The 20,832-nt window shown below is 39.2% G+C and overlaps 1 protein-coding gene across 1 annotated transcript; it reads right to left on the bottom strand.

The window, feature by feature from the left end:
• Nucleotides 1-2,880: 2,880 nt before the first annotated feature.
• On the bottom strand, nt 2,881-18,510 carry sec22a (SEC22 homolog A, vesicle trafficking protein). The gene is made up of 7 exons (XM_040148640.1): nt 18,388-18,510; nt 15,983-16,193; nt 8,115-8,278; nt 7,117-7,296; nt 6,038-6,156; nt 5,374-5,439; nt 2,881-4,992 (listed from the first exon to the last, which is right to left on the bottom strand). The coding sequence occupies exons 2-7, from the start codon at nt 16,162-16,164 to the stop codon at nt 4,792-4,794; spliced, it is 912 nt and encodes a 303-aa protein (XP_040004574.1). The 5' UTR covers nt 16,165-16,193; nt 18,388-18,510; the 3' UTR covers nt 2,881-4,791.
• Between the last annotated feature and the right edge of the window lie 2,322 nt (nt 18,511-20,832).

The raw sequence follows: 20,832 nt of genomic DNA, 5'->3' as shown, positions 1-20,832 counted from the left end.
AAAATGTTGGTGGTCTTGCTCTTAGTTTCCTGTTTGAAAATAACAAGAGAAACCTGGCACTTTGAACGTTTGCTTTGAGCCTGTACAATGGAAAGTCTGCACTGGTGGTTTCTGTTTTGTTAATGTACTGTACCGCTGCAACCATTATCACACACCACTACTAAAAAACTTAAAGTGTCATCCCATTTTAACGCATTGAAAGCAGTGCCATTCGACGCCCATGCGAACCCCCTCTGCTGTTTATTGTGCAGGAATGTGCCATTAAAAAAACAACACATGGGCTCAGAGAGAAGGCACAGATCTGAGATGAGGCGTGTAGCTATGAGGTGTCAGGGGGGATACGTACATACGTTTAAAGAGCAGGGGACGCTCACCTCTTCAGTTTCTACAGCTGAGGATCCTCATAATGACTGTGACAAGGTGAGGCACCGTCTGTGACAAAAACAGCTTCAGAGACAAAACCGTGGGTTGTTTTTGTTTTCATGCCAAACACTATGCTTTTTTTTTTTTTTTTTTTTTTTTTAAGTCAAATAAACTGCTGACATGTTTCACAGGTACTTCATGATTGCATGTTGATTCTTTTCTGCATAATCTGCTTGTGGTGTCAGCCGACTAATGAATTTAAATGAATGCCTGCTTACTTTGTGCAAGCTGTAGCCTCAGCATACTAGTATAAAACCAAAGCCGAAGGTTTGAAATAAAAGCTTCTCTTTTATCCATTACAAGACTTCAGACATACAGTGTATGGCCAAAAGTACATAGACATCCTATGGTTTAGGCAAGGGTCCTTATTTTCAATTCAGAGAACTTTTAATGCTTTTTAATGCTGCTACATATACTTTTCAGACAATGTGCTTCCATCTGTGTCCATAAAGAAATGGTTTTAGATGCTCATTTATCACGAGCTTAAAGTTCAGATGTCCACATATTTGTGACCATATCCTGGAAATAAGAAACTTTCAGTGAGAAACTATCCCCCTTTTTTAAAAGTTTTCTTAAAACCCATAGGCACGACTTGGCATTCTTCTCATTTGTTCATGTAACCCACCAACAGATGGCAGCAGCACTACATCACTTGGTCTTTCCTCGGGGGTCCTTTCTCTAGTTTTCATCAAGACTGTGAAAATGTGATGGAAGAGGAGGAAGCAAAATCTTATCTACTAATTAGTACCCCGAGTGTTACTTCATCCATTACAGCTTTAATATTTATATTTATATAGAAGTCAAATCACTGGCCATTACATCAAATAAGGATGAATTAAGGTCTTGGTTAAAAGTTGATTCAAATTCACTCACATGCATTTGGGTAGCAATGCTGGACTGCAATTTAAATCTCACCCTGTCCATTTAAATTGAATATCTTTGGGTAAATTTCAAGAATTTGAAGAATGGTCAGTAAATGGCATAAAAGGCCACTGTACTGCACCCAGCAACCACATTAGTATTTACCTGGCTTTTCTCGTGGGAACTCGAGCGCGTGTTGAAGCAAACAAAATCCTCCCAGCCTCATACTTAATGATTTTGATTTGGACATTTTTGAGCAGCCAGCCCGGGAGATCCTGACTGTGCGAGCTTTGCTACAAAAACATTATCACCATTGACATTCACTTGAAAGACAGTTTGAACTCAGCTGCAGTAACAATTTGTCATTAAATTCCACATACTTCCTGCTCAAAAAAAACCAAAACATCCCTGTACCATTAATTACATCTTGAGGAAATTTCTGTTTCTTATAATGAGGCCCCCACAAATAACATCAATTATAATCATCATTAACATAATACCTCTTGTGCCATTAGTGGTGAAATAAAGAAAACAAAAAAAAGCTGCCTGAAGTGTTTCATATGCCTCTGATTCATGAAGCAATCTGTCGCCTGTTGCTGCAACTACATTCAATTTTTGTTAAAGAATGGTCATACTTGTAATCAGATTGTCTCAGATTTTTTTTAATGTTCAGTGTTCCAGAGCTGATCTCAGAGACAATGAGTCCTAATACAAGAGTAGATATATTTCAAGTGGAATGAAAAGGACCGAATCCCATCATGACATATCAATGCGTCTCCATGTGCAACAGAAAATGGACAAAATTAAAGCACTTCTGGTGTCAGATATTCTTTAAACCCAGAGTTCCAATTCATCTTCCATTTCATAGCAAATCCATTCTTTTCCAGATCTTCATTTCCTGAATTTAACACTTGATATAACTGTTCATATTATTCAGTGAACTAATCATGACTGGGGACTTAAAAGGCATCACATTACACTCTAGTATGACATAAAATGAATTAAAATGTGAAAAATTTGTACAACACATACAACAATTTTTCAGCAGTTATTTCCCATGTTTTAAAGACCTGGAATTGAACACATTAATTTTCCATACTTGAATAAACCTTGGACAAAAGCCTTGAATTTCACTTCTCCTATTTTAAGCAACACACCCACGCTACACATCTACTGTAACTGCTGTGGAAAAGGAGAATGTGAACGCAGAATGTGAACAACGCTCACAATCTAAGCCACTGAAGCACAATTCAGATACAATCCAGTCCAAGCCATATTGTGAAAAGAACTATTAGGTCATGTAGGTGTGGTACCACTGTTGGAAAGCAGGGAACATTCAGAGAGCGCAACAATGAATCATACAAGGCTGAAGTGTTGCAGCAGTCCCCCGACAAATCTGTAGTGCAGATGCGAGATTTGCCATTGAGTGTAGTTGCGTGGCTATGCTCCTCTACATTTTCCCTTTTAACTGTATCCAGTGAGAGACTGATTACTTAAAAAAAAAGACGTTATGACAATCTTGGCACAACTGTTGAGCTACTCATGAACAATGAACAATAAAACCATGCGTCAGTTCTCTACCCTTCCCCATTTGTTTGCTATTATTTGTCGGGATGTTGCAGGAAGCCAGGAATACGTCCCATAATTTTACGAAAAACATCTCCCACTCCTTAATAATGATGAATGTGGCATCTCCTGAATGTAATTGCGTTAAATGTGAATGCTGTGCTAATATCCATTACACAGGCAGGGTGAGATGCAGAGTTTATGTCTTCCAAAGTGGCAGACGCAACCAAGTCTGAACCGAGGGGCTCAGTGGGAGGAAAAGCAAGCCAGAGGCTGCTCAGATGATACGGGCTGCCTCTGGCCTTGACAACACTGCTAGCATCTTTACTGCTGCCAACACAGACTTGTTTATTAACATAGTCACTTGACACTGGCACATGCTTGAGCCTGTGTGGGTGAGGAAGTAGGGTATGAATGGTCACAGGCTGTTTGTGTGTACGGGAGCAGGACTTACCTTGTGACAAGCAGACGTAAGTCTGCGTAAAAAAAAATAAAATGTAGTGACCATAAAACAACAAATAAAACTAATAAAATCTGTATACATCTTCACTGATCACCTGCCCATGAACAATCTATCAGTAAATAAATAGCAAAATTAACTGTCTACAAAATGACAAAAATCTGCAAAATAGGATATGATTATTGGGTCCTGAATATAGAATGCACCAAAACTGAAATGGTATATTTACAAGGCAGCATTGCATAGTGTTAAACCAAGACCAAAAACCAGTCCTGCACCAGGTCAGGTACCCAAGGGTACATGTGCAAAAAGTGCATGTAACAGGTGAAAAAAAGAGAAAAAGAATAAGGGGGTGTAAGCAGGACATGGGTGAAATGAACACTAAAGAGGAAAAAAACAAAAATTTAACAAGAAATTGAAAATCTTTTTATGTTCATCTTTCCTGAAGTAACTTTATCAGTCTTTTATCAGTTCACAGCAATTTTGCACGTGACTTTTTTTTTAAAGCAATTACTACGCGTTTAATTTCAGCTGTATGCTCTTCTGTTCAGCTCAGCCTTCAGCCAAGACCACAGGGGTTGTTGGCCGAACTCAAGGAAATAATAGGGCTGGGTATTAAACATCAGTGTTTGGGTACAAAGAGAAATGTGTCCGTAGCTCAAGAGTCAAAGAATTTAAAATACAGAAAGCTGTCATCAAATGTCTGGTCAAATTCTTAAGGGCAACATACACTGCATCTGATGCGAATCAAAACACGTGCACCGGTGTGAGTGTGAGCGATGCACCATGACATGGATGTGTTTTGCACTTATGCTTTGCTCAAATATTTCCTGATTTAAATTTTAATTTTACTGATTTTACGTATTTTTCAGCAGAGTTCTTACACTGATGTATTTGATAAGTTTTGCTTAATATTTTAAATGAAAAAGAAGTCTTACATTCCTCAAAGTAAGATTTTAAAAAAGTATAATATTGGTGTAGGTACTTGTTCCTAGTACAGCTGGAGCCCTTTAGACAGGCTTTCTACAGCCTCTGTATTTGGTTATAAAAGGAGTTGCAGGTTCTACATGACAGATTGGTTCCAAAACTTAATTTTTAAGGGTGCCGGGAAAGTACAGGTTTGCAAAACTGGACAACCTCGTTGCAGGAATCTCACCTAAACTATGGCTGCAATGAAAGGAATTAAAAGTAAATGTCTTTATCAGACAATGATGGGGAATACATAATTTCCCAAATAAATCCAATAAGATCCACAGATGATTCTGGCGGCGGCGGCGGGATCTGCCCACTGAGATCTGTCCACTGGTACTGGGATGGAGTGAGAACAGGAATACTGTGGTGCTGCAAGATTTTTCTTTCTTCCTAAACTGAGAGGATTGTTTTTTGTTTCCACTTTGTCCCCAGACTGGCCAGTGCTGTCTCCGCTGCATTTCCAGGGCATTCGTGAGAAATCTGACAGAAGGTCCGTTTGTCCTTTTCTGTCAGACATTATAGTCTGGTGCTTTGCCCAGTGGTTGCCTCAGTCTTATCTGCAGGGTCATGAAAGCGCCCACTGCCACATGGAAGAGGATCTGCCACATGTTCCTCAGTTCATACAGATACATGTTGGACAGACAGATGAGTGCAAATGCCAGGAAGGACTTACTGTTCCTCCAGACAGAGAAGTAGGCAAACAGGTAGCACTGAAAGGAGAGTGACAGAGAAGAATTTGAATGCTAAACACTTTGTGTGACTGACATCTACCACCATGCTTTCATCATTAACGTCCTTCATCTGACAAGAAGTCTGTTCAGAAAGCCTGTCTAATAACTCTGTTCCCCTAATCAGTCTACCAATTTTCAGTGGATTTGTGGCTCCTGATACTAAATTCAGTTTTGCCGAATATCAGGAGCTGCACAAAAGGAGGTGAATGTGGAAATGTTTTAGAGAAGGTAGTGGGGTCAAAGGCATTGAGCTTTTGCTAATGTTAGTCTAGCTGACAAGCTGCTGAGCTGTAAAGTGCAGGGCTATTAGTCAGCCAGTCAGCCAGTGATGGGCTGCTCTTACCGCAGACTGTCACTTACCTGATACAGACAGGCTGCTGTGCCGAGGAAAAAGGCAATCACATAATTAAAGTCTTCATCGTCATTCTGCAGACAGGAAGGAAAGGCGTGGAGACAAGCGTTACTTTTTTAGCTCTAGTCTTCTATATCTAGACAAGGCATCATGACACCAATATGCTTAAAGAGAAAACTGAAAGGTTAACATTTTTCATTTTTTTTCACAGCATATGGCAAATGGACACTCTTATGCACCAAAGCTGAATGAGTTCTAAAAACTACTCTGAGAGAAAAATTCAGATGTATGACAATTTGGGTCTTATTTACGTAGTTTTTGCCATTTGCCAAGTCTAATTATCTAAGAAACTTTATTTGGAGGAAAAAATGAAAGTGAGCACGCTACACACACTCAGTAATAATCAGTAAGTCAGTAATCAGTAATAATCGCTCATTGCACAAGACTGTTCTGTCTGTACATTGTGATGGAGGGTTACATAGTTTGGGGAATAATTTTACTGTTCGCCTTCATTTTCTCTGCTTATGTTTTTTGTGACTTTTTTAGCAATGCTGCCCCGTTCCCAGATCTCAGGAATCAACTTAAGTTTGTTTTTACCATTAATATTTACAGCCACAACTATGAAAACAGACGTGCTGTGTACGAAACCAGGATCTCCCTTTATGTCCTCACCTGCAGTATGCTCTCTATAGCGTGGACTCCGCGCAGCAGATTCAGGCCTCCACAGAGGACACTGAGCACACAGGACACGATGCCTGGGAGAGTCACTGGCTCCAGAATCTGTGTGGGAGCTGGAAGAGTGAAAGGACATTTTATTACAGACAAAATCTGCCCTGAAAATTAAACTACAAAACAGTAAGAAAAAAACAAAATCTGCTTTCCGAAGTATATAGAAAAACATATACATTTTATGAAATGTCATCATTTATAAAAACCACAATATGCAGGATAAAAGGATAAATCCTTGGAGAGAAATGATAACCCAAGCATTCATTGTTTTTAGGTCTTCTGGCATCCTAAACATTCTCGCACGGTGAAAGGAGTGATCCATAACTATTATCAGATTAGCATACTTCATCCCCCAGGACAAAATGATTTATGTTCTCAGAAAATGAAGAGTGGCAAGGAAACCAACAGAGAGTGAACAAAACACAGAGAGCTGCTCTGAAGAGTGTGTCAGGGGAAACACTCTGGCTCTAAGTGACCCGAGGTGGCACCGCTTAGCTTGGGGCAGCTGAGGTGTGACGGTGCATACAAGAGGGTTGTTTTTCTGGGGCAACAGAGGGGTAGGGGGTCTGAGCCACAGAGCAACAGTGGACTTGTCTGACTGATCCAAGGGAGATCTGACCGCCAGACATACAGTATTTCAGGCTCTCTGAAATACGATAACAATAAAGCAACCATGTGGAAGAGTCTACAGATGTGAACTGGTCTATAACCCAACAGCTCAAAAGTGCCATGAACAATGACAGGTGCAACGGTGCATCCAGCAACATTACTTTACTGCTGTAGTAAAGCATACAGTATTCTGAGGAAATCAGAAGTGATCTTTCTATGTGTCACAAAGACCAGTGCTACACATATTAACAGTGCCAGGTATCGAGTATAAGATAAGATGAAATAACATGTTATTGATCCCCAGAAGGGGAAATTAAGTATGTAATTTATTACAACAACAACAGCCCTCTTTCATACATGAATAAGGTTTGTATTTGGTGTGTATATGTGTGCAACCGCGGCTCATGTCTTACCTATGCCCTTGTACTTTGAGGGCGTGTGCACAGAGAATCCATTGATAGCCCGCAGGTCCTCAGGGGAGAGCTGGTAGGGTGGTCGCAGCTTGATCTCTGTCTGCATGTCAGCCAGGTTGATCTTGGTGGACAGGGAACGAGGGCTGTTGTAGCGCTGTTTGGTCTTCTGGATGAAAGTGTCTGATGGATCGCAGTTAGCACGACAACAAAGTGGTTAATAACACAGGGAGCAAAACAAGGCAGATAAACATGATCATTTGTATGTGAGAAAAGGAAATTCTGTCAAGGTTAAGGCAGATTTCAGTCTTTGATTCTTTAGTACACCAATCAATAGAAACAACAATTTTGATTGTTTAAGTCATTTATGAAGTTTATATGTCAAACATTCTCTGGTTTTAGGTTTTCAAATGTGAGGATTTGCTGTTTCCGTGTTTTTATATCACTACAAATTGAATATCTCAGATTTTTAGATTGTTGGCTGAACAGGACAAGACATATGAGCATGTGGCCTTTAAGATTGTGTGATGGACATTTTCTAGACATTTACTGACTAAAAAATTAATTTAAAGTTAATCATGAGAATATCAAACAGAATAATCAAGAATGGGAATAATCATGCAGCCTTACTCAGGACCCAATGTAATGTTTGGCTGGGATGTTGGCAGGAAGTAATTTGGTGATGAAAGATTACAGCTTTTTTATGTTTTTTTTTTTTTTTTAAACACTTACTTCTGTTGGTTCCAACATTTCCCAGAATACCGTTTGTTTAGCCCTGGATAATAATTTGTTCCATTTAGTTTTTTTTAAACCTACAGGAGCAGGGAATATCAAAAATTGTAACGATAATTGGAAAAGTACACCTTGTTTCACAATTGACCTTTTCGTTGTATTCTTGATGAACAAAGTTGCCCTCACCTTTTGATTCCGAGCAAATAACATCATAACGTTTATCATGTGATAGCTAGCTGAAACATGCCATAAAAATCAATGGAACTCACCAAATTCAATGAAGGAGTACGGTCGCACAACGCTTCTGATTCGTTTGGTGTCATAGGTGACGATAAACTCCTTCTGTAGCTCATCCAGGAAACAGAAGGCCAGTACGTTGGGGTAGTTTGCGGTGCACACCATCAGGTATCCAACACCCAGTGAGCTTGTGAAACTAAAACACACACGCACAAACATTATTAGTTTTCATACGCTGCACTCTTTTCTTCACAGAAACCCTGGGAAACTGTAATTAGGACATCAAGCTAAATACAGTGCAGATTACAGGAAAAAAAAACACAATGGCATTTCTGATTCTGCTGGTTGCTGCTTTAAACACAGTACAAACACTGTTTCATCACATTTTTGCCCAACATTCACACATTCAGAGTTAATTAAAGACAGAACCACAATCACATTCATATGCACCTCAGCAGACACTATCTTTGGGCCCTCAGTGTTAATTGATACACTGAGTACAAATTAAATTCCCAAGATAGAACAACTTCTACATTATCTGAATAGCTCAGAACATAGGAAAGCTGAGAGGGAAAAGCTCGTTATCACAACTAAATGGATGTGGAACATAAATGTCAATAAACTGAACAGAGTGATGTGATGATTATAATGTGGCAAGGAAAAAAACAAAAACAAAACAAAGCATAAATATAGAAGATGGGGGGGGGGCACTGATACCAGCATGCCACTGTGTAGCTGCAGTGCCTCATAAAACAAGCAACTGACACATAATCAAAATATCAGAGGGAGGCAGCAAGGCACCTTACTCTCATAAGGTTGTATGATGGTTAATATTGTGCTCTCCAGTTTCACAGTTGTGAAAAACACAATATCTTCCTTCACAGCACCCCATCAAATTGGTTTTTTGTCAATAGTGATGTGATGACTGTATCATTCTGCCTGCAGTGAGTAAGTGAAGTTCGTTTATATAGCGCCTTTCAAGACCAGACGGTACAAAGTGCTCCACAATAAAAGATAGAAGAAACAAAAGATTCAAAGGGTCCAAAGGGAATGAATTTTAAAATTTAGGATCCACAACTTCAAAAGGCACAGTCTCGTTTAGTTTTAAACCTGGGGGGAGGAACAACCAACAAGCCCTGATTAGAAGACCGCAGACACCCGCTAGTAATATAGGGCAGTAGCAGCTCAAAGATGCAGGCAGGTGCATGACCATGCAGAGCTCTAAAATTGATTACAATAATCTTAAATTTGATTTTACATTTGAAAAGCCAGAGATAAGAAATCAAGATCGGTTACACAAACCCTGTTAGAGCGCCTATCAAAAGTCAATGTTCGGCTTCAACTAGTGCGTCACCACCTCTGACATCCTTCTAGTCGACAAATCTGCTTCCCATTATCTTGAGACAGGATGCACAGGATGGATGCACAGGCAGATCAGAAAATATATCAAAAACTAACTGCTGAGTAAAAGATAAAATGAAGCTAGATAGAGTCCTGAGGTATAACTGGTATAAATGATGCATAAATATGAGTTACAGCATGAATATGTTAAAATATGATGTAATGTAAAGTAATCTATGTTAAGGTCACTACAAAATCCCCAAATCCTAGCAGATACAGTATATTTTAAATCCCTATATAACAGGTAAGATATACTGGGCTTGGAATGATAAATCAATTGAATTTATGTTCCAAAAGGTCAAAATAAAATCAGCTAAAAGGTAAAGAAGTAAATATCAACCCCTGCGGCAAACAGAGCTCGTTAAAAATTATACACTGTTACTTTTTATTTCATGACTTTCAAAAATGGAAAAAATAACCAGTCATTGTGGCATGTGCAAAAGTTTGGAAACACTACAAACACTATACTTAGTAACCGCCCCCCTGCCGACTGTTAAGAATGGGGGTGGAAAGATTCTGTTTTGGGGTTGTGTGGCAGCCAGTGGCACAGGACACATGGCATGGATAGAGGGAAGAATGGATTCCACTAAATATCAGCAAATTCTGAAACTGAGAAGAGGCTGGCCTCTACAAAAGGACAATGATCCAAAGCATAACTCAAAATCTATCATGAACTACTTCGAGAAATGCAAGCTGAAGCTTTTGTGATGTTCAAGTCCTCTGACTTGAAAATCACTGAAAATCTGTGGGTAGATTTTAAACATGTTGCGTGCGGCAGACAAGTGATCTGCGGGAAGAGTGGGTGAAAAATCCTGAATCAAGAATAGAAAGACTAGCTGGCTACAAAAACTGTTTGCTGCAGTGGTTGTATAAACTTCTTTTCACAGATAATATTGAATTTGCCATTTTGCATGTAACTATAACAGATTTAACAACAGCCTCTACAGGGCCTAGGGTATTACAGAACAAACCGGGACTTCCGGTGGCTCGGCTATCAGCATGACAGCATAGAAAGGAGCTCTCTTCTCTCCAGAAATTATCCCCGTAAATTCAAGTTCCTGACTGGTGGAAGTGACTTAAACTAAAAGAACGACGAATGGGGACAAAAATAAAAAAGGGATAGCCATGTAACAGAGCAACGTGGGGCTACAAATGCCAAAATATACAATGCAAACCAAGTTGAAAATGGTGACAGGACGGAGGACGGCCGCTCAACCGCTGCACTCTGCAAGTGGGACATTGGACTCAAAGACAATCTTATCCAGCTGCTTAACAACCAAAAGTCACTCCAGGCTAAAATAACTGACTTAGAAAGACATTCTTGACACAACAATATACGGATTTACGGCATACCAGGAAATGCAGAGGGCTCTTCCATGCTACGATTTATGGAAAACACGATACAGTTGGAACTGGGGAACATTAAAGGCCTGTCAGGATAAGAGCTTGAAAACTGAAAGAGCACACAGAGCGCCTGCCTCCCAGCCAACTGCTGACGCTTCACCGCACTCAACGGTGGTGAGGTTCCTACAGCTCACTGTTAAGGAGAAAATCCTTCACGTTGCTTGGGAGAGAAACATCTACGTCAAAGACAGGCAAGTGTTTTTTGACCATGAATATGCTGAGGTTGTACAGCAGAGGGGAAGGAATACACTCCAGTTAAACAAGCACTTAGGGAAAATAGATTCCATTTCCAGACCCCACTGACCCGGATGTGTGTGTACTTTGAATCAGGCATGGTAACATACAGCAGCACAGAGGACGCTGCGGTGGATTTAAGAAAGCGGGGCTTCACCGTGGGACCACTACCGGTGAACAGATCCAAGGACATCACCATGGAAACCATCACCAAACTCCTGCTGCTGAGTACAGTGAGGATGCGATGATGCAGGAACACACACGACTACCTGGAAAGAATATGTGAGACGCTCAAGGAATTTCAGAGGCCGGACAGAGAGGATGTCACGATGGATGATTAGTGCTTCCCTTCCTGGTCTCAAGAAATTTTGTCATATTTACCCCTTGCTTAATTCAGACTGAGTATAATGGCTCTTCATTAAACAAAAATTTAATCTACTTTTATTATAGCCTATGGGCATGAGGAGCCCGAGTGTAATAAATACTAGTTATCTCCTGTGACCTCCCTTAAAACTTGGGCCATAACATGAACAAATTCAAACAATGCTAGCAATTACCCTGACCCCCCTTTTTTTTGTACTGCTGAGAGGCCCCACAAAATAGCAGCGTCCCCCCTCCACACAGAGAGGTGACAAGGATCTCTCCGAATTGGAAGCCATGTTCTTTACCATGATAGTTTTAATTTCAAGTTCTGTGAATGTTCTAATTTGTTTCTTTTGTTATTTGAGGTCTGGGACTGGGATTTCAAGGCTACGGGAATATATATGCTTAGAGTGACTAATGAACATGCAGCATTATTATATAAACCAATTCCATCAAAAGGAGCAAAATGATTGCCAAGTTAAAAAGTGAGAAAATCAGTGTTGCTTTTTGCCAAGAGTCACAATGGCCTATCATGGAACACAAGAAACTGAAGAAAATGGGCTTTAGAAATTCATTTTTCTCCTCAGATAGAAGAGGAAGGAGAAGAGGGATTGCAATACTGATTTCAAATCCTGTTTGCTTTGAACTTGTCTCAGAACAAAAGACAAAGAGGGGAGGTTTGTGTTAGTAAAGGGCAAACTGGGGCATAAAGAAGTTACCCTGTCTAACATATACACCCCCAGGCAGTGATATCACCTTCTTCAGGGTGTTATTCAGCCTGACCACTGCAGAAACATAAGGTACCTTTACTTGTACAAGGGACTTCAACATGCTTCTGAATCCCAGTTAAGACACAACTAATAGAATGAGAAGAAAGAATCTCACAGAAAAACAAATTAGTAAATATTTCAGGAATTGGGACTTATTGATATAGGGCGGTACATTCAGTGATTTGAAACTGAATTCACTTTCTATTCTGCAAGACATAATATTTAGTCATGAATTTACTACTTCTTCGTGTTTAGTAAAGATTGTCATCATATCATAAAGTGAAAGACTGCAAAATTGGACAGAGGGACCTTTATGATCATTCTGGATTAAACCTAAAATTAAATTTAGATGGAAGGCCAAAAACTACTCTATGGAAGGTGAATAATAGGCTTACTGAATGGTAATACATTTAAAAAAGAAATGGCTGATGAATTGAAAATGTACTTGGAACATAATGATAACATAGAAGCCAATCCAGTCATTGTGTGGGATGCAGCCAAAGCCCTTCTCAGAGGGAAAATCATTGCAAAGTCTGCAAGGCTAAAAGAGAGGAAATCCAAAAAGCTGTTAGATGTGCAAGAACAACTGAAGAACTTGGTGCAAGCTCATAGCATCACTGAAGATCCTTATATACTTGAGCAAATGAGGCCAGTCAAGCAGGATATTTACAAAATTATTTGAGGAAATTGAAAACATTTGCAGAAAATACAATTCAAAAAACCCCTTAACAAACTACTAAATTGGAAAGAATCCAGTAAGTGTATGAAACATACTATAAATCATTATAGACAAGCCAGATATGGCAGGCAGACTAACAATTAAAAAATTCCTGGCCTCATTAGACCTCCCTTCCATCGGTAAAGCTCAAAATGAAAAACTCGTGTTTGAAATCTCAATAGAGGAAACTGATCGCATAATTTCAGGCCTCAGCGCTAACAAGTCCGCAGGAAGTGATGGATTCTCTCCAGAAGGGTATAAGTGTATGAGAGAACCCCTGCTCCCCCCACTAAAAGTCTCTTTTAATTACAACCTAAAGGGTGGAGCCTTCCCACCCTCATGGAGGGAAATATTGTCATAGCGAAGGAGGGAAAAGATAAAACGGACTGTAAAGGATATGAACCAATCAGTGTTTTAAACACAGATTATAAACTGTATGCAGCCATATTGGTTAAGAGAATGTACACAGTAATGTCTTTCCTGATAGATGAGAACCAGACAGGCTTTATAAGGAATAGGCAAACACACAATAATATAAGGAGAGCCCTTCACGTTATTAATTACATTTCTAGAGGAAAATCGAGCGCAGTCCTTCTCAGCCTCAAAGCTGAAAAGGCCTTTGACTCAGTTGAATGAGACTTTTTATTTCAAGTTATGAGCAGATTTCAATTTTGTAAAATATTCATACAAGGCATAAGAACATTCTACTCCTCCCCAACAGTGAGGATAAAAAAATTAATGGGAGTTCTCAAACCAGATAATGGTACAACGAGGATGCCCACTTAACCCATCACTTTTCAACCTTTTGTCAAACCACTAGCCCAAGATAACAGAGGAGACACTGCTTTAGAGGGTATACCCATAGGAGGTGTTGAAAACAAAATTTGTCTATACTTGGATGATGTGCTGATAACACTTAAAAACCCTGAATTTGGTGTACCATTGCTAATGAACATCCTGGGAAAGTATGGGAGATATTCTGGTTATACACTCAATGTCCAATTTCTCAGTTTCAACCTTTCATTATGCTACTTCAGAAGAACTTATGGATAAGAATCAGTTTAACTGTTATCAGCCATACATTAAGTATCTAGGAGTCTTCTTAACAAAAAACCTGTCAAAGCTGTATGATGTTAATTACAAGCAGACTAATAGGAAAATATATGATACTCTGGGTGGGTCTGACTTGCTCCCTCGCGACCTTGGTAGTAGAATAAGGACGATTAAAAGGAACATTCTTCCAAGACTGTTATACCTATTTACGGCAATTCTAGCTGAGGTGCCTATTAAAGAGTTTAGGGAATGGGAAAGGGCACTTGTCTAGATTCACTTGGAATAATAAAAGACCCAGTTTGAGATACTCAACATTACAGATGCAGGGAAGAGGGGGGGGGGGGCATGGCTCTACCTTGTCTTAAAGATTACTACCTGTCGGCTCAGCTGAAGCCTCTTGTGTTTCGTTGTAACTTAGCCTATGAGGCTAAGTGGAAAGACACTGAGCTAATCAAGTACTCCAGCACCAAAATCAATCGGTTGTTTTTTTTCAATGAAATTGAAAATGAAAAAAGTGGTAAAGAGATTTCAGCTCCACAGAAGAGAGCTCAAACTGGTGAGGTGGCCAGCATACAATCCACACTTCCTCCCAGCATCACGAGACCATAGGTACAGGCAATCGACCAAGCGAGACATCACTTCCTTTTGCTGAATAATAACAAATGGAAATATTTATAGTTTTGAGGATCTATGCCAGCCTTATTAGCTGGGCAAAGAGGATTTCTACCATCACCTACAGATCTGCCACTTCTTTCTAAAGGATAAAGGATCCCTGACTCTGTTCAGCCCTCAAGAATAACTCATATACTTATTGATGCTTATAATTTAAAAAAACACTAATGAACAGAAATTCATCCAATTACATAAGGCAGCGCTGGGAAAAGGAAGCTAATATAGTAATTTCAGATGAAACATGGCTTCAAGTATGGGAAACCCAGTATACTTCCACTAACTCTTTGTTTTGGAAGATTTCTGCTGGAAAAATCGGATCCGTTTCTTTATTTCCCCCAACCAGGAATCCAAATTAAGTGGGTCTCAGCACTCCTGCTGGAGGGAGTGCGGATCAGTTTTGGCAGACCATTCACATATTTTCTAGTCTTGTCCATATGTTAAGCCTTTTTGAGAGAAGTAGGCCATTTAGTCTCAGAGATTCTGGACCTGAAATCTGATTTCTCTTTCACCTTTTTTGTACCTTGGAAATAAGGTCTGAGTAAGAGTGGAACATACCTTTTGAGTATTTTTATAGCCATATGTTAAAAAAATAAAAAAATAGAAAATGCTGGCTCCAGAGGAACACTGCCCCTCTTATAAATATAATCAATTCTATTTACTCAATCATTTACTTTCTTCATTTCCTTTCACTCTTCGACTTCAAAAGGAGAAGGGGGATAAATACCGGGGAAAATGGGATTGTGATAATCATCTAGACTTTAACAGTTCTTTTTTTTTGTCTGAATACTTTTATATGCAACTGTACCTGTGGCTTTTTTTCCCACTGATTTTGCTGTTATGTCCCAGCCCTTCTCTGTTCTATGTTCATACAAAAACTAAAAAATAAATAAATAAATAAAAGTATTAAGAACAAATTAACCTGTGAATTTAAACACTGCCTAACTCATTCTGACCTTCACTGTCTTCTGACCTCCGCTTCTTCAATGCCTCAGGATCACATTCATCAAAGAGACTCTCATCAGAGGTGGCTCTGATGTTGAAAGATATACCTGGCTCACTGATGGCTGATTTTAAGTTTCTTTTGAGGCCATGTCTTCTGTCTCAATAAGACTAATTAGGTCTTAACAAACAGTGCTTAAGAGAGTTTCAAAGCATTTCCCTAAGCACTGGCAGGGCTTTCGGAAACCCTCTGACGCCTCAAATGGAAGCCTAGCTGTCAAATCACACAAATTAAAAAGCATGGCCAAACATTAGGAATTTTGAATCAACATCCAGTAAGACCTACTTGACATTGTATGGTCCACTCTTAAGTGTGCAGCGGTCAGGGAACTGGCTGAGTTTCTTGGAGAGACCTTTCAGATGCCTCTTGGTTTCCTGAAGCTCTTTATCCTGCTCATAGTCAGTGGATGCAGAGAGAGGCAGGCCGTCCCCAACCCGAACCACAGAGGCAAACAACACCATTGACATCTTACAGCTGTGGCGATCTCACTGAAGGCCTGCAAACGGACGTGAAACAGGGAAGAAAGCATGTTGAGAGACAGCTCAAATCTCTGGACCTGACTGTATCCATAATATGTTGAATATCTAATGTTGTTGTTCAACACAAGGCTTTCAATTCAGTCCATTTTGTGTGTCAAAGAAGTAACTCTGAATTTTGTTCAAAATCATGTTTAAAATAAGATGTTAAATTTAACCAAAATTGGTCACAGTGTGAGATCTTAAATACTTGAGACTAGAGCTGGAAAATAAATAAATAAATAAATATCAGCAACTGTTTTGATAAGTAATTAATCGTTTAAGTCACCTGTTCACTAAAAAATTAAAATTTCATTTCAGCTTCCTAAGTGCTTTTCTCTGTTGTACAACATCATTAAATGAATCACTTTAGATGTTGAACTCTGGATCAGACAAATTAAAAAAATCTGAAGGTGTCCCCTTGAGCGCTGGGAAAATGAAGTTTACGCAATTTCCTGAAATTTTACTTACTAAATGACTAATCAATTACCTGAAAAAAATGTATAATGAAAATAACAGTTGCAGACTGACTTGAGAGCATATATGGCCATTCAACCCAATATTTTCATGGATATTCTTCCTGTATGTTTACGAGTTGCTAGCAATGTCTTTAACGTTGTCTAAATTAATTTCAAGTCTCAGTCCTTGTTCCCCCAAAAGGCCGTCCTACATGGGTTAAGCTAAACTCGGTTTTGCTTTCCAAAGTCTCAAATATATTTCTAATCTCATCTTATAACAAATTTAGAAATTAAAAGGACAGCACTTGGGTACTATTTGTTTTGCTGTATGGATAATGTAAATTACTGTTAAGCTTTAATAACTGCTAACCTTACTTTACTGCTTACTGGAAAAGGCTTGAGCAGTCATACGGTTCATTCACTTATTGACTAACATGAAATATTCAACAGTTTATCTTAACATCTGAGCAACAATCGAGTAATTCAGTGTTTATTACAGTATGTGTCCTGACCCATGAGTCGCAGCCACTTTATGGTTGGGCCCCAACATGAAACCCCCATGTGTGTATATATGATCATTTAGGGTTTTTTTTGTTTTGTTTTTTGTTTTGTTTTCACAGAGTTCGATATGCTCTTGTAATGGTGCTGATATTGTTTATAATATCATCTGGCTCCTTCATGGGCTTTGCATGACTTTCTGTCATTGTGTTGTCAGTGCCAGTCAGATTTGGGCCCTATACAACCAGACATCGTCTTCAAACCCAAACTGAGGACAGGTCAAAACATAAAGATAAGGACAAGTATCTTTCATACGAGTTTGTAAGAGCACTTTGAAATGATGTGGAGAGCACACGGTGTTTTGTGGTGAGACCTGTTATGCAATGAAAGATTTATACGATTAAAAAAAAAAAAGCTGTAAGACACCTGCAACAGCAAACGATTTATTTAAGACCTAATAATTGGACTATTTTAACCAATGTTTCTGCCTTCATTGACTTTGTAATGCTTAATTATGCATTCGTGTGCTTGGGTTTCTGTGGGTCCTCTCCACTTTGATCCCCAAATTAAAGGGTTAGCTCTCATTGCCGTAGTGAACAGAACCCGTCCGTCGCTGTGTGGTCGGTCGTGTTAGGACCACGGACAGCGCCACAGACCAAATGAAGGGGCGTTGTTTGGAAGCGCTTGGAGGCATTACGTGGCGACGTGGTTCCACTGCACTCGTGGCAAAACGCGAACATTTCATAGCTTAAAAGCAAACTCAAGTCGTCAACGTTACCACCTGGGCCAATTAAGAGACTAGCAAGACATTGCTACGACGGCTGGTGAGAGGGAAGATGTTAGCTAGAGCCGTGGGTCAGTAGCTAAGGAGTGAGAAGCATAGTTAGCTTTATTTACATAAGGGGCTGTCAGCCGAAGGCTTGGTGCATTTACTACAAGTTTCGCATTTTCTCACCGTCCTCCTAAAATATTGGCAGCCAGTTTATAATATAAGAAAACCAGCTAACTATCGCCATTAGAGCAGATTAGCCACCTGGGCACCGTTAGCAGCTAGCCAAATTAGCTTGTTCGCAAACATTTCCTTCATTCTAACGTTAGCGGGCTAGGGAGCTAATGGCTAGCTGCTTTGCATACCCACAGCTCAGGGCAACGTTATAAGCAAACCTGAGCAAAACACACATGTCTGACAATCTGAGATAGTTAATTGGGTATTTAATACCTGCCAAACGAGTGTAGCGTGGCATCGTGTGGACACCCGGGATATGTTGCCCTGTAAGTGTGCAGTGAGCAAAGACGGCTAGCGAGCCCCAGACAGCGGCGACTGCTCTTTACGTTTACGTGGCTGTTTTGCTGTGCATTGTGGGTAAAGCAAGCCACCCTAAACATCACAGAAAAAAAAACAAATAAAGAAACAACAACAAAACAAGGCTGGAGCCGTTGTAACAAAACATTGGGACTATATTTAAGTCTGTTCAGTGTTTGAGTTCTGTCCCGGATAATGAAATGAATATTTGGATAGAATTTAACAGATTTCTTTTGGTTCCCAATCAAACAGAAGAAATTGTCATTACAATATTAGATACTTTCCCTGTCACTGCTTCTTCTACATAAAAGAGTCAGTTTCTTATATTTTTTTTTATTTTTGTACTCACCCATTTAACTTGTCGACCCACACTGTCTCATTAATTGATGCAGTGCTGTCCATGTTTTAGAAAGTTTTTCATTTTGTTAATTTTTGTTTTTGAGATTGGCCACAGTAAAATCAATTGTTAGGTGAAACTATTGTTATCTCCCAGGATTTTTCAGTTTACCAAATACAAGTGATGTATTTGGTAAACTGCTCTTTCCCTGTCTCTAAAAATAAAACAAAGTTACATGATATTAACTAATGGCTATATGTTTGTAATTTTTATAATTTATTATAGTTTTTATTGTATTTTCTACTTTTTTCTATTCTTTTTTTGTTCATTTTTCCTTTTGGTCTTATTCCTGTACTCATGTTTTTTTATCTTATGATGTTGCTTTTTCAATAAAGTGTTTATGAGTTTTTAAATAATAACAACAGCAGCAATTTTGATCTTAGTATTATTTGTGTTGTTGCAATTTTTTAGCTTCAACTATATACTTTGATTATTACTTTGGCAATACACTCCTGATTAGATAAGGCATAGTTATTGTGAATTGAAAAAAATAAGAATAGTTAAATAAACCATTACTTACTCTGGAAAGCGATTGAGATATGAGCAAGAAATAAAATAATAAAATTCTTAATTCAAGGTCCATTCAATAGATTCCTCTGGAGCTCTGAGTACATCTCACACTAGGGGTGTTGCACTACAGGGTCAGCAGGTTAAACCCCTAGGCAATCAGGATACCCTCTAGCACTTGTTTAAACAAAAGTTACAACATTTTACAATAAAGAATGGAAAGAGATGGATGACATAAAACAACACATAACATAAAAACAAGAATAGCAGTGCTGGGTGCTAAAAGATAATACAGTATATCATACACACACACACACACATATATATATATATGTATATTCATGAGCTCATTAACTTTGTGATACATACAATGTAATAATTCATATTTTTTTTAAACTACATTTTTTATTCTAATCACTACTCGCCCCAGTTCAGTACTTTCCTACCGAAAGCCAGTAACAAATTAGCTGTACTCCCAAGCATCTGACGCGGAGACTTTTCCCAAAACGTTGAAATTAAAATAACATGAAAAATGAATAACGTGTACCCAAAGCCTGCCAAGCCTTAGTGCTCCACTAAGACCTGAAATAGACCATTCGCTGCCATCAGCATTTTCTTCTATTTTCATACATTTCCTGTTAGAATATGGACAAAAACCCAACTGTGGCTAGAGGAAATGAAAACAATACAGAGACAGTTAGTGGCCTCATCCTTCACACATACCCGTGCAGTCTCCCCAGAGCCCAGGCAATGTGTCAGCCTGAAGGGACTTCCTCAGTACCCTCATGTCCTGTGTGGGAGAGGGAGAAAGACAGATGCACAGTGAAAGTGGTTGATGTATGTCTGCTGCTGCTGACAAGTTGATGAATAGCCACGGGTCTCGGCGAGTGTTTATTGCGGAGAATATCAGGTGCGAGGAAGGCAGTGTGGTCATTCGCAGCGACAAAGTCTAAAGAGATGGGCAAACACATCAGCATTCAAATGCATCGGTGCAAATTGTCTCTTTCCAAGGATGTCATCATTATACATTTCAGCTCTGAGCTCAGAAATTCTTGAGGACTATGACATATCTAAAAATATTACTGCAGAACATTCTCTTGGCTCAGCTGCAGGATTTTGACATTTGTTTTCCTGGAAATTCATGGAATGTATTTTTTACTGTCTTGGGTAAGAACCGATATAAAAGTATTGTTTTTCCTGAGGATGGTGCTAAATAACATGCTTTCGATCGACTCTTAAAGGTTTATCCCCTGTAAAATGCCCAGTGAAATCATCAGGAAACACCCTCCGGAGACCACGAAAATCCAAACCAAATTTTATCTCGATATCTTACTCTGGACCAAAATGTAGGACAGTCTGGGTGATAAGTATCAACATGATTTTTGATTCTAAACTACACATTGTAACTGAGAGCGTGCATTACAAAGTTTGGAGTTTGAACTACACTTACCGGGCAA

Source organism: Xiphias gladius, chromosome 16 (genome assembly GCF_016859285.1).
Source record: "Xiphias gladius isolate SHS-SW01 ecotype Sanya breed wild chromosome 16, ASM1685928v1, whole genome shotgun sequence".
In the NCBI taxonomy this organism is placed as follows: Eukaryota; Metazoa; Chordata; class Actinopteri; order Istiophoriformes; family Xiphiidae; genus Xiphias; species Xiphias gladius.
Note: the sequence above shows the minus strand (reverse complement) of the source record. Positions and strands in the feature narration are given on the sequence as shown.

Coding starts and splice junctions, on each gene's coding strand:
- sec22a (XM_040148640.1), bottom strand. CDS start 16,164: ATGTCAATGGTGTTGTTTGCCTCTGTGGTTCGGGTTGGGGACGGCCTG. Junction 5,440..6,037: donor CTATAGAGAGCATACTGCAG/GTGAGGACATAA, acceptor TCCTGTCTGCAG/AATGACGATGAAGACTTTAA. Junction 4,993..5,373: donor CAGCAGCCTGTCTGTATCAG/GTAAGTGACAGT, acceptor CTCTCCTTTCAG/TGCTACCTGTTTGCCTACTT.